General features: G+C 35.0%; 1 protein-coding gene across 1 annotated transcript in view; it reads right to left on the bottom strand.

Annotated features, from left to right (window-relative positions):
* Positions 1-2,343: 2,343 nt before the first annotated feature.
* The window catches only part of LOC143243262 (general transcription factor II-I repeat domain-containing protein 2A-like), a 33,051-nt gene continuing 15,733 nt past the window's right edge, over positions 2,344-19,661 (bottom strand). The window contains exon 2 of the mRNA XM_076487111.1: positions 2,344-3,048. Coding sequence (XP_076343226.1) covers positions 2,344-3,048 — 705 coding nt within the window. The remainder of the gene's footprint in view (positions 3,049-19,661) is intronic.

Genomic DNA, 19,661 nt, shown 5'->3' with positions numbered 1-19,661 from the left:
TAACCAAACAATTCTGACACGGAAAGACTAATTGCCAAAATAAATTTAAATCTAAATACTTCGCAAAGAAAAATACTTCAGACAGTGAATAAAGTTAGAGCTGTTGATATTTTTTGTAATAATATCACGTGTATAAATGTATACGGTAGTTTAGGTATTCGACTGGTAATCTGAGGGTCGCGGGTTCTAATCTCTGTCACACAAAACATGTTCGCCCTTTCAGAGGTGGGGGCATTATAATGTAACGATCAATCCTACTATTATTTAGTAAAAGAGTAGCCCATTGGTTATGGTAAGTATTTATTCGTCGTTTTGTTCTAAACTGAGAATGATTTGTGTAAAATAAATATTTCAAAATTAGAAGCAAGAAACATCAGTTTTAAAATTCAAATTATTTGAAAATTTATAAATTTTCTCCAAGTAAAGAGAGCTATTTTTAAGTGTTAAATGTTCCCATTTGAAATTACCTGTGAAATTACAGAAGTGTATATTACTTATCGGCAGATGGCGATCCTAATTTTGTTTTGTATTTTCGATAACAAATGTTTCTTTATGCCATTTTTTTTATTTCTGTGACAGAATAAATGTTTTTTTATGATTGCTTATTTGTGTTGGTGAAATTAACTGTATTATATCAATTTTTTTTCTGATTTCGTGTATTTTACCAAAAATAAAATTGAAAACATAATCTGTGACGTAGTCACTGTGGACCTCATTTTCATCTATTCAAAATTCCTCAGTATTATTCACACCTAAATTAATTTAGGTTATTATATAGTGAGCTACAAAACGAGTTAAAAATCCCTCATAAATATCGTACATGCATTACAATTATACTAGGCTTAACTGTGTGTCTTTGGTAAATTGTATATAATTCTATCGATCGTAAAGAGGTTGCATTTTAAGTGTAATTTGGAAAACAATTACAAATTCATTCAGGAAGTGTGTGTAGTTTTCTTACAACATAGTTAAATTGGGTTATTTACTGAGCTCACAAAGAGTAATAGAACCCTTGATATTAACGTTATAAAGCCGTAGACTTATCGCTGTTCTGGCGGGGGCTTCAGGAAACGAGTCTGTATCTTAAAGAAAACTGAAACCTAAATTTTCATATTAACCTAATCACTCAGTTAAAAATGTCTGCATTCGATTCGGTCAGTGAATCCTGGTCTGTTACACTAAGTAGAATAAGAAATATCAAAAATAAAGCGCCATTTTTACTAACAGACGAAATATGGTTTATTCTGTGTTGAAAATAGTAACTTCTTTTGGAGATTTGTATTTTATTTACGACCAGTGTTTTGAAATATTTCGGGTCGCTGTGTCTTTAGATTAAGCCAGTGGTTCTCAACCTTTTTTTGTCAGCGGGCCACATGATGACCCGATCTGGACTCGCGGGCCGCAAGTCACTAAATTATAGTAAATTCTCTGATAAATTGATGCCGTCCTTTTACATCTGATTGAATGGTTCGATTATTAGAGTGGTTACCTCCTATTACACTTTTAGTTGCATTGCAACGTATGTTATGAATTATTTCTTGTGCGGAGGAAGCCAAAGAAAAAACGCTGAATATCGTTTCACTTTGGTCCACGTTAGTATGTTATTAAGTTGTATACCGATACAAATTATAAGTAATAATTATTTTAAGAGGTGTAAATAAGTAAAATGTCAGTATGACCAGACAGACAATGGATTTATTGAAAATATATACAAAAATATTCCAAGTCATATCCAGCACACTCGAAGCTATTCAAACCAAAAATAAAATTTAAACACCCAACCATGAACCTGCAAGTCTTTGTGAATTAGTCAATGTGACTGTTGGAATTGTTTCTGCGAGTCCACCAAGGAATCAAAACGAGGAGTCATTGTTGTTGAAGCGACTTGAAGGAGCTGGGTCATGTGACTGTCAGTAAGACGACTGCGGAATTTCGATTTTATGCGAATTAATTTCGAGAAAACCATCTCGCAAGTATATGTTGATCCGAATATGCACGCCTGACGGTAAGCATTTTCAAGGAGCTGAGGAAAAGTTTTTTGAGGCATGCGTCGCCAAAAATCGATGAGAGAATTTCCATGGAAGGCAGTCTTGAGCGAAATATCTGCCTGCAGGTCAATCAGCTCTAGCTGGTATTGTGCGGGTGCATCACTCGGGTTGCATTGAAAAGGTGCGAAGAAAAAATGCAGTTCCTCTATTGATGTCTTGAAATCCTTGAAGCGATGATCGAATTCAACCTTGAGATCCACAAGTACTTCTGTATATGAAAACGACGAAGCACTAAATTCAGCCAAAGTCGGAAAATGAAGAGTACTGCCGCGCTGAAGCTGAGATATCCACAGCTCTAACTTCGATGTAAATGCAGTAAAGTGGCAAACAACTCGTGACACATTTTATCCTTTCCTTGAAGTTGCAGGTTAAGATGCGCCAAGTGACCTGTTATGTCAACAAAAAAAGCGAGATCTTGAAGCCACTGATTGTCGTTGAGCTGAGGAACATCCTCACCTTTTCCTGGAGGAAAGTCCGTATTTCTGGGAGTAAAGCATGGAATCTTTTTTATGACAGACGATCGGCTCAGCCAGCGCACTGCCGTGAAAATGATGACGTCGCCGTAGTCTGCGTTGATATCAACAAGAAACTGCTTAAACTGGCGATGATTAAGCGCATTCGCACGGATCCAGTTCACGGTCGAGAAAACTATGTCCGTAACATGCTTAAATTTCAGCGATTTTGCAACTAAGTTTTCTTGGTGAACGATACAGTGGTGCCATACAACAGGTTTCAGTTCCTCGGCCTGACGCCATCTTGTAATGTGACCTTGCAGCCCCTCACCGAGGCCAAGCATAGAAGGAGCACCATCGGTTGCTACGCCGACTAACTTCGCTGGATCAAGCTCCGCATCCTTGAGGACAGTCATCATCTGTTGGAAGATCTCAGCACCCTTAGTCGAACCATGAAGAGAGCGAATAGAAAGAAGTTCTTCGGTGATGGTAAAATCAGGCTTAACTCCGCGAATGAAAAAAAGCGAGCTGCTCGATGTCGGCAATGTCTTTCGTACCGTCAAGGGCAATCGAATAGCAAACGAAATTCTTTGATTCACTCATCAATTGTTCTCGTAGGTCGTTTGAAATGCACTCAACCCGTCTGGTCACTGTGTCGTTGCTCAGCTGCAGTTTCGTTGCCTTTTGAGTTGAAGTCGGGCAGCAGTTTTCAGTGAATAGAAGAATGCCTTGTTTCAGGATCTCACCATCGGTGTACGGTCTCATGCGACTTGCCAACAGATGACTAAGCTTGTAGGACGTCAGAGTTACATCCCGTGATTCGTTTACAATTCTTGTGAATATGTTTGTTTGAGTTCGATAGTTCCTTTTCAGGGATTCGAGTTTGGCCTCACGTGCATGTTCCTTGTATTTATCCAGGCTTGAGGAGTGAAGCGAACGATAGTGGCGTTCTAAGTTAGATCGCTTCATCACAGTTATGATTTTATTGCACAGAAGACAACAACATCTTCCTTCTTTTCTATGAAGAAAAATCTAATTCCCACTCGGTGTTGAAACGGCGATTCTCGTCTGAAACAGTGCGGGCTTTCTTCGGCAGCGGCGTGTTCATCTTAATGGGGTCTTTACAAATAACAAATTTTCAAGCGACACGCCTTAGCGTTCACTGTATATTGTTCCTATGACTACCACCTCACCTAATTCAAGCCCTTCGGAACACGAGATTCGCGACAGCCGTAGCCGACAAACGGGGAGAAGTGAGAAGTAGGTCACAACAATAGTGCGTCACGAACTCGAACAGCTAATCAGCGTCTTAGAGGAAACAATGGAGAGAAGATGAGTCATGGCGAATACACGCAGGAGCGGGCGCAATGGGCGGTGAAACCAGAACGAACGTGATCGGAGGAAAGCTCGTTGCTGTTGGCGACGCGGTAGAAACGTTGGAGAGATATCGTCACTATTGTCGACGCGGTATCGAGTCAAAGTTAAGTTTCATTGCATATGGGTCAAGGCAATGGCTAGGAAAGCGTAAACAAAGGCCGAGGCAAATCGCAAACGCGAAGCATCATAGAGATATTAAAAGTAATTGCTATTCATCTTACTTGAAGGTTTAGATTATTATCTGCACACACACACACACACATACCACAGTGAGTAGCCTACATGTACATGTTATATACAGTGCATATTTTTTATTTTTGATTATTTGAGTTATATTAGGATGTCATCATTGGAAAGTGATCTGCGGGCCGCACATCGCATGCTCGCGGGCCGCAGGTTGAGAACCACTGGATTAAGCTAATCGTCTCAACAATAGCTTGATATCCCATGAAGCTTACCATATTAAACATGACATTCTAGCAGTGTGTGATTAATTTTTACTGGAGAAAAAGGTGCGAAAAAGCCACTGAATTTTCTTAAGGAATGTTTTGTTAGTTTTTACAATAATTTAACAGAAGAATAAATACAACAATATCAACAACAACATTGTTGGATCACAGAGTCCAAATGAGAGACCAGATGTCCCTGAGGTTGAAGAATCAGCGGAAGAGAAAGAATGAGATAATAATTGAAGACCCACCAGAGGTCACTGCGATGGAAAGAAAAAAAAGATGTCTTCTGAGGGACGTGGGGTTCCAACTTCATTTGTCAGACCATCCACATCTATACAAAACAAACAGACACAAAAAATCAGAAAAATCAACAGATCTTTTGTATTCAGTCAAATGTTTAAATACTTTTCAAACGAAACAAAAAATAGAATTTTTAATTAGTTGCCAAATTGTGTGTTATCCGTTGTTTCCAAAACTGAGAATAAAAACTAATACATAACTAACCCGTGCAGTAGATCAATTTCTTTAGTGGTAGATAAGGTCGCTGTATCCGGTGTATGAAGGTGTGACAGTTCAGATAATGTTGAATAATCTAGCAGTAAAGACAATAAAAATTGTAAGTTTTCTGTAAATTGCACATTCGGATATATGTTACTCTCTTATTTTTCATCTTTTTATACCAAGTAATTGAGCTTTTCTTGTTTTTGTATTTTAGGCTTAGTTTGTTTTTATACTTTAAGCTCAGCTTTTTTTTTTTCGTTTGGGTTTAGTGTGTTTGTTTTTTAATTTAGGCTCAGTTTAATTTTGAAATTCTTTTCCCGAAGCAACTATAGAAATATTCCATCGCCTGGTAGTTACGAGCACTGCGTGTTATTTAGTGTGCACTAAAATATTCAATTCACAACGAACTTTAAAAATCGTGTTTGTGCATTTTTTCGCATTCCTTCAAATTAGAACTTTAATAAGATTAAAACAAGAGTGAAAATTACATTTAAAATCAATTTTTGTTAATCTCATCTTCTGTGATGAATTCCAAAATAAATCAATTATGAGGAATGTGATTAAAACGTTGCACTTAAACAGAACTTTCGTCACCTTTTTATAGGCTTAAGAAGCCTCAAAGCTTTGATATTAGTAGACAAAGTTATTGTATTTGCTCAAATAACACAACTACATCTGAGAACAAAAAATACAGTTTTAGCCATAAGAGATAAAATAACTTATGGAATATAATTTTACTATAAAATTCTTGCCATGACCATATCACGTTTGGTCGAGAATACATGTTAGTGTCTTCAGTTAGGCGAGTCATAACTGACATGCAGAACAAATGTGTAATGTGACTACAGTAAGGCGACGGTTAGAACATGCCACTGGATGTTTGTTTTGATGCCATCAGGAGGAAGTTCAAGTGTCTTAGAATGTTTTGTTGTCATTATGTACACCTTGAACTGAAACATAGAGTAAGTTGACGTGAGAAACAGCTGTAACTGAAACATAGAGTAAGTTGACGTGAGAAACAGCTGTAACTGAAACATAGAGTAAGCTGACGTGGTAGACATTTATGACTGAAACACAAAGTAAGCTGACGTAGTAGACAGTTGTGACTGAAACAGCTATAACTGAAACTTATAGTAAGTTGATGTGAGAAACAGCTATAACTGAAACAAAGAGCAAGCTAACGTAGTAAACAGCTGTAACTGATACATAGAGTAAACTGACGTGGTAAACAGCTGTTAGTGAAATATAGAGTAAGTTGACGTAAGAAACAGCTATAACTGAAACGTTCAGTAAGCTGATATACTAAAGAGGTATGACTGAAATACAGAGTTAGCAGACGTTTAAACAGCTATAAATGAAACATAGAATAAGTTGATGTGGTAGAGAGCTATGACTGAGACAAACTGACGTTGTAAACAGCAAAAACTGAAACACAGAGTTAGGTGACGTGGGAAACAGCTATAACTGAAACAGAGAATAAGTTGATGTGATAAACAGCTGTAACTGAAACAGAGAATATGTTGACGTGGTAGACAGCTATGACGAAGACCTAGAGTAAGCTGACGTAGTAAACATCTATAACTGTGACACAGAGCAAGCTGACCTTTTAAACAGCTGTAACTGAAACAGAGAACAAGAAATGTGGTAAACTACTTTGACTGAAACACAGAGTAAGCTGGCGTGTTGTTACTTCACATCTGGTGTGATGTTCTTAGTGTTTTTAACTGCTAAACACTAATATTCCTCTGCATTATGTTGGATAATTGACCAAATATATTGAAACGATCAACGTTACATGAGTAAAGATAGTCACGGTTTATAGCTTTGTGGATATATATGATATATTTGTAAAGAGGTGTATTGATTGATCAAAATACGATTTGTCAAGAATGACTAATGGTTCCAGTGGTGAGTGTGATGATTATGTTTAAAATTGTGTTTATAACTATTTGTAATGGGTTGAATCTTTCAAAACCCGTATTCACATACAAAATCTACGTGGGTGGAATTAATCAATTGACTCTTTGTGGGAGTCGAAATGAAAATAATTAAGTAGGAAGAAGTATTATTATTACCGTGAGTCACGAAGATAGTGGAGTTGTTGTCGTGCAGAGGTACATAATGAGTTATATACACTCTTTCCACTAAGAGGAATTGAACCTCGGATTTTAGCATTGTAAGTCCGTATACTTACCGACAGATGGATCTGGAGTAATTGCGCAAGTGTATTGTGTTACTTCTCGTATTAGGATAGAAGTTAAGTACGAAGATGTCTAAATTGCATCTGTACATTCTTTTTATTCGCAGCTTTGCTGAGCTTTTAAGTTCGGTAGAGTTTTTGTGTTAACATAAAATTAAACAGAGTCTCTCTTGATGGATGTCTTTGTTTTATACTTGCAACAAAACAGTTACTAACTTTATGGCTGTTATCGTGACGTAATTCCATTTCACCATTAGGGACTAATGGGTATGGACTGGGTGGAGAAAATTATTTATTTCCTTTATACAAAGTCTGGAATAGTGTGAAGGTTTGGGCACTTGACTCGCAATCTGCGGCCTAAAGATTTGAATCCCGTCATCAAACAACCTTGGCCTTTCAGCCATGGGAAATTATAATGTTATGGCCAAATCCACTCTTGGTTGGTAAAAGAGTAGTCGTGGCTGACTAACAGCCTTCCCTCTAATCTATGAGTTCAAAATTAGGGACAGCGAGCGCAAATATCATTCAAGTATTTTTTGCTAAATTCACTAACAAATATAAAAACATATGTTTAAACATTAGTTTGAAATAAACAACACTTGTTTCTGTTTACGTAACTAAACTAATGGGGAAAAAGAAACATAGGTAATTAATGCTTTGCATAAAAATGAAACTTGTCGGAATTGCACTCAGAAACGTAACATTTCTAAGGGGACGGGGTCGTGAGAACATTTAGTATTTAAAGTCTTATAAGAGGATGGAACCTGTAAGAAGGCCATTCAGATGGAAGGATAATGTCTTTGGGTAATTTCAACATCAGATTGACTCAAAGCGTCAAAGCATTCCCACAACTAAACGCAGAATACAAGGAATTCATGGAGATTGTAGAATCAATACCCCCCATCAGTGGCTCAGCTATATGTATGCGGACTAAAACGCTAAAACCGAGTTTCAATACCAGTGGTGGGCAGAACCCAGATAGCTCATTTTGTAGCTTTATGCTTAATTTAAAACAATAACAACAACAGAATCAACAAGAGCCCGTAATCTTTTACATCTGACAATAGTTAATCATATCAATGCAAAGGACCAGAAATTTAAGAAGAAGCCTATTTTGAATTAATAATTTTGTTTACTTGCTTGTTGTGACCCCCCAACGGTACAATGGTATGCCTGTGGACTCACACCACTAGCATGTGGTTCCGATACCCGTGGTGGGCAAAACACAAATAGTTAGTTGTATAATTTTGTGCTTAATTCCAAACAAACACATGCTTGTTTTCAAATTTTCTTTGCATTTTTGTCAAATTTCAGTAAATTGTTTTGTTCATCAGAACTTCTTGAGCATGATATCGCTATTGGACGATAACAATTAACACATCTCTTATAATACTTTAACATGAGTTTTATAATAAGGCATTGTCTCTCTTAATGAGTCTTCCGAAAAGTCTTCTTTTCTTTCATAGCAAGACAACATATTTTTTTATTGTGAGTTATCGTCTCATTCATAATGAATCTTTATGTTTTTCAGAATTAATTGACATTTGCTTTATTTTTAGTAAATCAAGGAAATTATTTCTTAAATAATCTCTTCCTCCGTGTTTGGAAATGTCTTTGTCTGTTATGTTATAACTGAATAATTCTTCTTTCTATACTTGAAAATACGCCTGGCTGTTTTGTCATTACAGAATACCCCGTACCTCTATGTTTGGAAATGTCTGCGCTTCTCTAGTTATTATTGAATAATTCCTCCCTTCATTTCTGGAAATCTCTTTGGTTGTTACCATACACCTCCATGTTTGGAAATTTCGCTGACTTTTGATTATTATGAATACTCCTTCTCTTCATATTTAGAAATTTTCCTGATCGTTTGGTTACTCGATTGTTATTTTCTTTTTGTAGAGAAAAATATTGTAATAAATTACTGTTGTTCGTGTTTGCTTTTATTAGATTACCATAGAACAAGAATCAAAGTCATTAATTTTAAACAATGTCTGAGATGACCTGCTTTGAAGACAGCGAGATGGAAATATTGCATAAAAATAACAGAAAGAAATAGCTTAATTCATGAAAATAGTATCCGTCCTCAAGTAAGATTTATTTGTTTGCAATTAAACACAAAGCTACACAAAGGGCTCTTTGTGTTCTTCTCACCATTTGAATTGAAATCCGTTTTCTAGTATTGTACAGTCCACAAGGGCATTAATGTGAAAGAAACAAAGTATGTTTTCAATTTGTATGATTCTGAATCACATACTTAGGACATCTTTCAAAATGACTCAACACGTGTTTCTCAAGGAACCATTATGTTTTTATAACAAGTCACTGTCCCATTCATAAGATTAACACATTATTTATTAGGTTTGTCTTCTCTAGTTATCTAGTGACCCATTAATTACTGTTGTTAATACACATCTTAACAAATCAAGTTACTACATTCTTTCTCCCTCTTACAAATGGTACTAGTCCTCAAGCCCTTGTCTCAAGGGCATGAAATAACTATTACTTGGGAAACAATTTTTTAACATGGTAATAAAGTTTTAAAAATATATATTTGAGTTCTTTCGAGCAAAGCGAGTGTCTCACCAACTGAGTTGAGTGCTTAAATCTTTCGCGGGGGAGATTTAAAGATCATTGAGGGATGCATCCAATATTTCAAAAAAGTTTTTGGATATCGATTGTTTCTGTGTTACGAAACAGTAAAATGTTTGCATTTATTCAACCACTTTCACTAATCTTGAACTCAGGGATGAGAAACAATAATTGTACGCTAAAAAAAAATTGTAGTCTGATGACACAGATGTCCAAGGTTCGAACTGTCGAAACGTGATGTTGCTTTCGAAATAGCATCTGTAATGAGGGAACATCACATTATTAAACTGGTCCAAAAGAGAAAACTGTTTCGAGTTATTTAAAATATAAATATTTCCAACATTACCGCAAAATATGAAGTAACCAATTAAAAACATAATTTGAAATTAAAGCCCAATTAACCACACGTAGCTTTAATGGACTCGTTAACTTCACGACGATGTTACTGTTACCATCCAACCACACGAAGAGACCTTGACATAGATAATGTAGATTCTTCAAGATATGAGAAGTTGAGAAGAAAAGGTAAGCCACTGTTACGTGTAATTCCAAAACAGTTATCACATCTATAATGTGTGTTTATACGATAATATGAAAATACAATGTGTAACGAATAGCCACCATGGCAACGTCTATTACACATATCAATTCTATTGCTTCAAAGCCCCTGTTCACATTTACAAAGGAAAGCATAGTTTTCTTACAGGTTACACTTATCAAATTTGGTCACATTAAGGCCAAGAATGCCGTATGTTTCGTTATTTATTCGCCTACTTATTCTAACACAACAATAACCCATTAGACTCTGTAAGTGTGGTAACAGACTGAACTCCTGTCTAGTGTATGTTCAGTCTGAAACAATAAAAACCGCCTATTACATTAGCATCAGGTATATAAGAAGTCGTCGTGTACCGTGTATGTTTGAATACCCTGAGGTAGTATGTTTAGTTCACATCTAGATTGTTTGTCCTTCGCGCGTTTCGAAAAACGGATAATTGCGTGTAAAAACAGTCACACCCATCTGAAACCCTAGTGATATCCACACTTAACTAATTATCATTGTTCAACTTTGTGATCAAGTCGGCAAACCAAACAGAGGCGAAGTTTTGAATGATATAATCACTAAATTTTTCATGAAATTTTTTTTTCTTAAATAATAAAACAAAATTATACCTGAAATACCTGCGTTAGTTGTCCCGAATTATAAACGATAGCCTACGGCAGAAAAGGACAGCATTTTTTGTGATGGAATTCCGACCTGTGACCCCTCCCCAGATTGCGAGAGGAGCATCCTAATCACAAGGACATGTTAAGCCCTTGAAATAGATAAAACTCTTAAAAGCTTGACAGTGACAATATATATATACACATACATACACAAATTAAAACCAAAACCTTAAAAATCAAACTTAAAAAAACTAAAAATGTTACTCATTACCAGATTTTTGCATTACCATCAAGTTGTAACAGCTCCCAAAACATTGAGGATATTCTATATATCAGACATGATCCAAACGCAGATATCAAATTAGTCAGCAACTATGGAGAATCAGCTAAGGGGCAGGAGTTGAGTGCTTGAACACACAGTATCTCAGTTTCAAATGCCTTTTACTCTCTTCAGCTACTTGTGGGAAAATAGTCACCCCAAGTCTTTCGACAGAAGAAAACTTATAAACAAACAATTCTATATTTCGATAATTTAAAACCCACCAGCTTCACCATTTTCAATAAATACAAACTGATGTCCAATTTATCAATTATCCCAATAAAAAATAATCGAGCCGGTAAAAACCTTATTAAATTCAACCCAACTTGTATTTTAAGACTCTACACACTGTTGTCACAAACTTCACTATACTTTTTTATGCTATAGTTTTTGCCTTTGGAAAAGAAAACTTTACTACTTTGGAAAGAAAAAAGGGGCACCTGTCCCCTCCGGATCCACCATCCATGGATAAATCTATTATTGTGCTTCGGAACCAAAGCTCCACGTGTTTTTAAAAAAAATACATTTTCTTTCAGTTAAAATTTCCCGGAAGCAAACGTTTCAGCAATGACTCGAAACTTGAGCAGTTAGTTTTGAGCTGATGGCATAAGTGAAAGGTGGTAAGGAACGTGGAGAGTAAGAGGGTTATTATTGTTTGGAAGGGTGTCACCTTCCATAAAACGTCAGGTAACTCTACTTCTGGGGTTCTTTCTCTTTTCTGTCGCTTTGCACCGCTACAACCTGCTTGAGACTCACTTGACCTATTTCTCACTAAAAACTTGTCTAATAAGGTTTGTTTCTGCCTGGCACCCTCCCCATGTCTCATCACACTGTGTATGCCACTTCTCTTCCTAACTTTTTCAAATCATCCCCAACTAGCCTTAAAGGCGTCGCTTGTATCAGTACTCGTTCCAGCGGTGTTTTTCAGGAGGTCAGCATGTAACTTCTTTGCTTTCTCACAAATGATGGTCTCAGAAATGTTATTACCAGATAACTGTTTTCGTTTACCCAAATCATCAACAGTTTTCTACCTCTTCCATTGTTTGTTATCTTTGTTTCGTAAGCACTGACACTCCTTTTGCAACATCAGCTCCTTTGATGAACTCTTTATTTTTCAGTATGGTGCAGACTGTAGACTTTACCATACCAAACTGTGTAGCAAGGTTAAACACGCGAACACCACTCTCATACTTCGCTATGAGATTTTTTTCACCTCTATTGTGGCTCTAACAACTTTTCTTTTTGGTTTGCTGCTTTCATTATCCTTCTTTGACCCCATGATGGCTTATTTAATCAGAATATTTCGAAAGAAGTAAAAACGATAACGTTCACAGCAGATTTCAGCCCGAACCCCCGAAATAACCCGTCTGATGACCCGAACGACCCTTCGACCATTTTCGGCCCACGCCAAGCTTGGTTCGAGAACCGAGTTTATGTTCGACAACCGAGACATTTTTTTTTTTCAAATAATATGTTCGAAAACTGAATTCTTCGAGAAGGGAGTCGTTCGAGGACCGAGGTACCACTGTGTGTGTATTTATATGAATTTACGTATATAATATAACATGTGGTGTATATTTAAGGCCTTGGAACACTTGGAGAATTACCCCACACACACAAATAAAAAATAAGATTATGGCTTATGAAATGCGAAAAATAAACGTATCCGTAACTATACGGGTTCTTCATCGCAAATACTAGTGTATTATAATATGTTTATTATCGGCCTTATTTTGATTAATATCATACATTACCTACTAAGACTGGTTTAAGAAAGAAGTTGCAAAGAGAAACTTTGTATATATTATGTTTGATTGTACCTAAATTTCACGCTGAATCTTAAGAAAGTTTTCTTTGTTGTTTATTACGGTTAATTTACTTAATTTGGTACCGCATAATACAAACATGTTATAATTTCCCAGTTCAGGAGAAAACAATTAAATTTAATATCACTATTCTTATAGAAAGTTTTTTCACCTGACAATGTTACATCAGTTCACGACATCACTCAGATAAGTATACTCTGTGCCCATAGTAACAGTGTTATTTCACTTAGAAATAGAAAGCAAAGCTACATATAAAGCGTACAGTGCAGAGAGTAATAATTATCTATGGCTATTTTAGGTCAATTAATCTATATTTACGTTAGTATACTGCTTGCTTCAGGTTTTGAAGTAGTCCACGAAATTGAATGTAGTTCCACTATTATATTAGTTTGTACAATAGAAGCCCGTAGGAGAAGAACCAATTACTTAATACACTCCTCTCAATGAAGTAGTGACTGGTAGCGAGAGAATACGAAGGAAAGATTGCAGCGAATTAGTGTTGACTGACGTACAATTGTGAGACGCATGAATAAACAAACGTTAATATAGTGATGACCATTACAAACGTGATATTACAGATTATTTCAAAGTTTTTGATTTTAGGCCTTATTTTCATTGATTGCACTATATTAATTTTACAGCAAGACCACCTAAATCGAAATCACCCATCTCGCTTTTAAATGTATTACAGCCATTAAGTTTTCCTTTGATATTTCACCCACCATGTGTGTTGATTAAAAATAATTTATATTGCTTATGTATACGTAAGATTATGAATATGATCACAATAGTATCACTTATAACTTTAGAATTTTATATTAATGTCTTACTGTTACAAACAACCAAGCTAGATGTACATACAAAGAAAAAAAATTATGTGTTTTTTATTGTTTGAAAAGTATTTGAAATATACTTTTACTGCCGCTAGAAATTTGATAACAAATATTTTATCAATTTAACCATATGTTTGCGATATTTGTGTCTAAGCTAATGTGCATCCGTTAGTTTGTGTTATGAAATTGCCCCCCGCTAGTACAGCGGTATATCTCCGGATTTACAACGCTAAAATCAGGGGTTCGATTCCCCTCGGTGGGCTGAGCAGATAGCCCTTTGTGGCTTTGCTATACGAAAAAAAACACAAACACTGTTATGGAATTACTGGCTTTTATGTTATAAGGTTTAACTGTTAACGAGGTTAAACAAACACAAGATACTCTCTGACGGATCAACCTCAGGAACGCAAAGTTTTCACTTAAAATTTGTAAACGTAAAGAAACACAATATTTTACTTATACACCCCACTTTAGGTCGATCTTTGGCTACTGGTGTGCGAAAATTTTGTTTCAGGTCTACGTTATCTTCAATTTTAAGTAAAGCTTGACTGTAAAAACGGAAAATACTTTTTTCTTTATGCATCGTAAAATATATTTATAACATGGAAATTAAATGATTGAGATGGTGAAGCAAAAGCTTTTCGGCTAATCTTCAAGCGAAGATATTCTTTGGCCATATTCCTTTGAAAATGGTTTCACACGTCCTGAGGTTTAATGTCTGAATTGGACTAAATGTGGCAAAAGAACTTCAGTGGTAAAATGGGTTTTGAATTAAAAAAATTAACAATAATTTGATTTGTAAAAACTGGTGTTTTATTTTGCACTGATCCTTTCATTCTTGTGGTTCAAGTCTCTCAGATGACTGAAGAATACTGGAATTTTTAACATTACTTTGAAGATATTTATATTCAATTTGTATAGAGGCACGTTTGCTTTAAGTATAGTGTATATTCACAAAGAAGAAATAGAAACAGAAGCACCTTAAAAACGTGTAGGATAACCAAAGAGGTATTTTTAAACTGAAAAAAAATTGTTAATTTTAGAAGTCACACCAACAGTTTCCCTGCTGGAGGCTATCATCAACATGGAAAACTGTACCAATCCTTTTTTTTTTTGTATCTTGATCACATATGTGAAGTTAAGAAACTGCTGTAAAAACGTATAAAACAAGTTGAACACACAGATATCTGTGTAACGGATGATAAGATTAGTTTTTAAAAAGCACCAAATAATTGTTACCATAGTTTTTTTAGAATCATTAATAATACTGATTTAATAATTTATATATTATTAATAATATATAAAAGAATCAGACATGACCCAAAAGAAGGCTTGAAGGAAAGTCAAATAGTAATGGAATTCTCAAAATCACTAATAGACGAAAATCGACTTTGTATTAGATAGAAGGAAAACATACACAAAATTATACGTTCATTAAATTGTGTCAGTGGAGTCGTTCTTAAAAACATCTATTATCTTATTTATTTTTGTTCGTAATGGTAACAGAAGTAGAAACTTCGTCTGTATTTTGAAACCATTTTAACATGATCAATCATGAAATATATGTGGGTTGAAAAATCCCATTCCTTTCCAGAGAAACGTCTTATTGATCACATATTTACAAACAATTGTCAGAATTACGTACCCGGTAAAATAGTCTTTCTATTGGTCATAGTAGTCGGTGGTACTACTTAAGAACTACTAGATAAGATGAAAGTGAGGTTATAATTAAATGTCAAGTGTCCTACTCAGTTTATAGTTATATAAATTAAACATGAAAAGTTATGTGATCTGAACTCCAAATGACTGGTTATTTACTTTATGTTACAGAGAGAAATGGTATTCAAACTGTCTTATTTTTCTGCAACTTTGGAGTAAATCACGCACTTTATGGTGCTTTAAAATATTCAATAATTCAATATCAGTAGTAGTAGTATGTATGTGAATGAAAAATCACGAAAGGGCATTCTGATCTTTATGTTTTCCACATGTTATTAATGCTATGGACATTAGAAAAGATAATCAGACTTATCAGACCTCAATAGCATCTAACACTTGCAGGTAGGTCTATTTTGGAAAAAAAATCGCATGTATTCAAACGACTCTGAACATTAAAGATTCTTTGAACGCATTTTTCTCAGTAGTTGTGAATAATTCAAGGTATTAACAACATTGATTTTAAACATGCAACATCTGTTTGATATTGTACACGTAGTTTGACGTAGTGTACATACATTAAAATGGAATGTTTTTAACTGTAAAAAATGTGAATTTACTTGTACCAAATATTAATTAGAACGTAAGATGAATAAGAACTTAATTGAATTTCGAACCAATGTATTCCTTTCTTCTAGGTCATTTTCATATATCATCTCCAGGGTTGTTCGTATGGTCACTTTTTGCTTTCTTAGTATATTAGTTTTGTCTTCTTAACGTTCTTTGTAGGGACCTTCTTCTCACATTCATGGATCAGTGGCATAGCCTCCAATATATCCAATTCATTAGTGATTATCTTTTCATCACCAGGCTGTTTGTGTAAAACACGGTTTTCAAAACATTCCCGAGTTTTTCTTTCCAGTTGTAGAAACAACAAAGAACGCTGCACGATCATTACAAAAAGTAAATAAATAAGAATCACGTGTTTCAAGACCATTAAAATACATATTATTATTAAATAAGCTATGGATAATGGGTTACAGATATAACTATAAATGTGTTTCATGCTTAACCAACAAATAATTGTATGGATTCTTTAGACAAGTGTATTCAGTTGTAATGTTTCGACCCATGGAACGTAGTACTTCACATGAAGACACATGAACCAAAATAATACGTTATATAAAGGTGGAGATCTCAAATTAATACCTTGCTTGAAATTAGATCTATCAACATAGTGTGTCGTAAGCAGGCACATAAATGAATATAGTACCTCACGTGAAAGCATATGTTTCTAACAGCAGTGTGAGTACAGAAATCAATATCTTCAAATGATTACTCCCTGTTTTCCACATACTTTAATTATAATGAAATTGAAGATAACATGTAACTTACCACAAAGCAATAAGACATATCGAAATGAGTGCTGTCCACCAAGCCAATCTTGTAATTGTACATTTTGAAACCGAGGGGAGCGTAGCCTTCGGAACCACTTCAGTTGGATCTCAAGACAGAGAGTCGTATTTAAAATTAGTTTACTTACTCTACCGATTTCGTAAAACAGAAAAAATCTTCAAATGTAAGTTAACAATAATAGTAATGTGTATAATTCTTTAAGCCCAAAAATAATCTTGATTTAACATATTTAAACTTTTAATTCAATAAATACGATATTTATTCATGACGAGAAATCCACTTAAAATAAAAATGTATCTCAGAACGGCTGGTATGGGTATCAACACTTTTATTGATAAGTACAGAATAACGTTTTAAAACGTTAATACACGTACCAGTTGTTGTGAGATACAAATACGATATTTCTTGCATATATAATGCATTTTAATACTAAACAGCGCCCGGAATGGACAGGAAGGTTAATGCATTCAACTCGTAGTGTAAGGGTCGCGGGTTCGTATTCCCGTCGCACCTAACATTCTCACTCTTTCAGCTAAGGGGGCGTTAGTATTTGAAGGTCAAACCCAGTATTCGTTCGTAAAAGAGTAGCTCAAGACTTGGCGGTGGGTGGTGATGACGAGCAACCTTCCCACTGAGTCAAATATCTCACCATTTTCTTCAAGATATTTAACTTATTATACAACTCAGCATGAAACACTTAATTATATTAACTTCGACTCACCAAAGCTGTAAGGATATATAACAGAAATCAAACAAACCCTCCCTGATTAACTGCCATTCACTTACCGTTTCAAGCTTTATAATTAGTTTCTTCACTCATTATGGTACTTAATTTTTTATATGTAATGAATCCTGCCCACTGTCTGGTAAGTTTTCTTTGGAGCACAAAAATATTGACAGGAATTTTCAAAAAGTTTTCTTTACCAAACGTTCAGTGTAAATTTCATATATGAATAATAGTAACATTTCGGTAACAAACATTTGCTCACTTGATAACAATTCTTTTATTTAGAACCGCTAACGTTTTCATGATCAAATATTATTATCATCTTACATTAAAACATTTGTTTTTATTTTGACAAATTACTTTTCTGTTATTTGAAAAAAACAAAATTTTGTGTGCAGAATTTATTGAACTAACGATTTGAGAGTATGTGTGTATATTTTCTTCTAACAAATAGCCACATCGAACTATTTGCTGAGCCCACCGAGGTGAATTGAACCCCTGATTGTAAATCCGTAGACTTACCGCTGTACAAGCGGAAAGCTGTTTTCATACACATAGCGTTTTATAATTGAAGATCTTCAGTTCTTCTTCGTGATGACGTGAAGCACACAGGTGTGTGGTAGAAATACCGATATGTTTGTTTGTTATTTAATTTCGCGGAAAGCTACGAGATGGCTTCCAACGCTTGGTGTTCCTAATTTTCAAATCATATACTTGAGGAAACACAGTCATTCAATACTATTTGTCTGAATGTTTGAGCCCATCTTAAACCCGTGTAAAGGGATTGAAGTTATATTGAAATCCCTAACTCGTATCACAATTTTTCTTCTTACGAGAAACCCATAATACACTACTAGTAAAGTTTGTTTCTTTGTTTTTCAATTTAAAGGAAAGCTGCACGATAACTATATGCGCCAGCCATCCCTAATTTAGCAGTGTAAGACCAGAGAAAAGGCAACTAGTTACGACCGCCCAAGGCCAACATTTGGGATACTCTTTTACAAAGAAATACAGGGATTGACTGTCACTTTATAACGCTATCACTGAAAGAACGAGCATGTTTGGTGTGACCGGGTTCGATCCCGTGATCTTTAGACTTGTAGTTGAGCGTCCAACAGTAAAGAAAGATTTGTATAAAATTATTATTATTATAAGATAATCTAAAACAAACTACTGATTAATTCCCCACTATGTATTAGAATCACCAAGTAGACATGTTAAAATGCATTTGAAATTTCAATGGTATCTTAATATGAAAATAGTGGTGCCCAGTAACATTCAGTCGTATAACTTAATACAATTATGTAAGCATAGAATTTCTGAGTAAACGTTTTCTTCATAGTGTTAGGAATCTGTCTCTTAAAACTAAACTTTGGAAAATCTCTGTTTAGAAGCCCGGCATTGCCAGGTGGGTTAAGGCGTTTGACTCGTAATCCGAGGATCGCGGGTTCGAATCTCTGTCGCACCAAACATGCTTGCCCTTTCAGCCTTAGAGGCATTATAATGTGACGTTGAATCTCATTATTCGTTGGTAAAGAGTAACCCAAGAGTTGATGGTAGGTGTCTTACCTCTAATCTTACACTGCTAAATTATGTATGTCTAGCGCAGATAGCCCTCGTGTAGCTTTGCGCGAAATTAAAAAAAACAAACAAGCTCTATTTAGATATGTTTTAGTAAGAACTTTTACTTTAGTTATAATATTGGGTACATAGAATGTCTACGTGATGTTATCATTCAAAGAAGAGGGGAATAATTTCGTAAAAGTAAATATACATATATATGGAATTGTTAACTATTTTACCAAAACAATACCACTCTGTCATATGTGTGATTTTATGTAAATATAAGATTTTGACAAAGAAATATTAACATACTAAATCGTTACAACAATTGTTGCCACCTCCTGGAAAAGCTTTTCCGAAAAAAACAAAGCTGTTTGATACAATAAAAACCAGGAAGTTATGAAGAAATATCTCATTATGACAACGTGTTTTAACAAAAATAAACATTTTTTAACTTTTAAAGAAATAATAAAAGAAAACTATTACTTCTACAAAGATCTGTGCTAGCCGTCCGTAATTTAGTAGTGTAAGA

This window comes from Tachypleus tridentatus, unplaced genomic scaffold (assembly GCF_004210375.1).
Source record: "Tachypleus tridentatus isolate NWPU-2018 unplaced genomic scaffold, ASM421037v1 Hic_cluster_2, whole genome shotgun sequence".
In the NCBI taxonomy this organism is placed as follows: Eukaryota; Metazoa; Arthropoda; class Merostomata; order Xiphosura; family Limulidae; genus Tachypleus; species Tachypleus tridentatus.
This window is presented reverse-complemented; position numbering and strand designations above follow the sequence as displayed.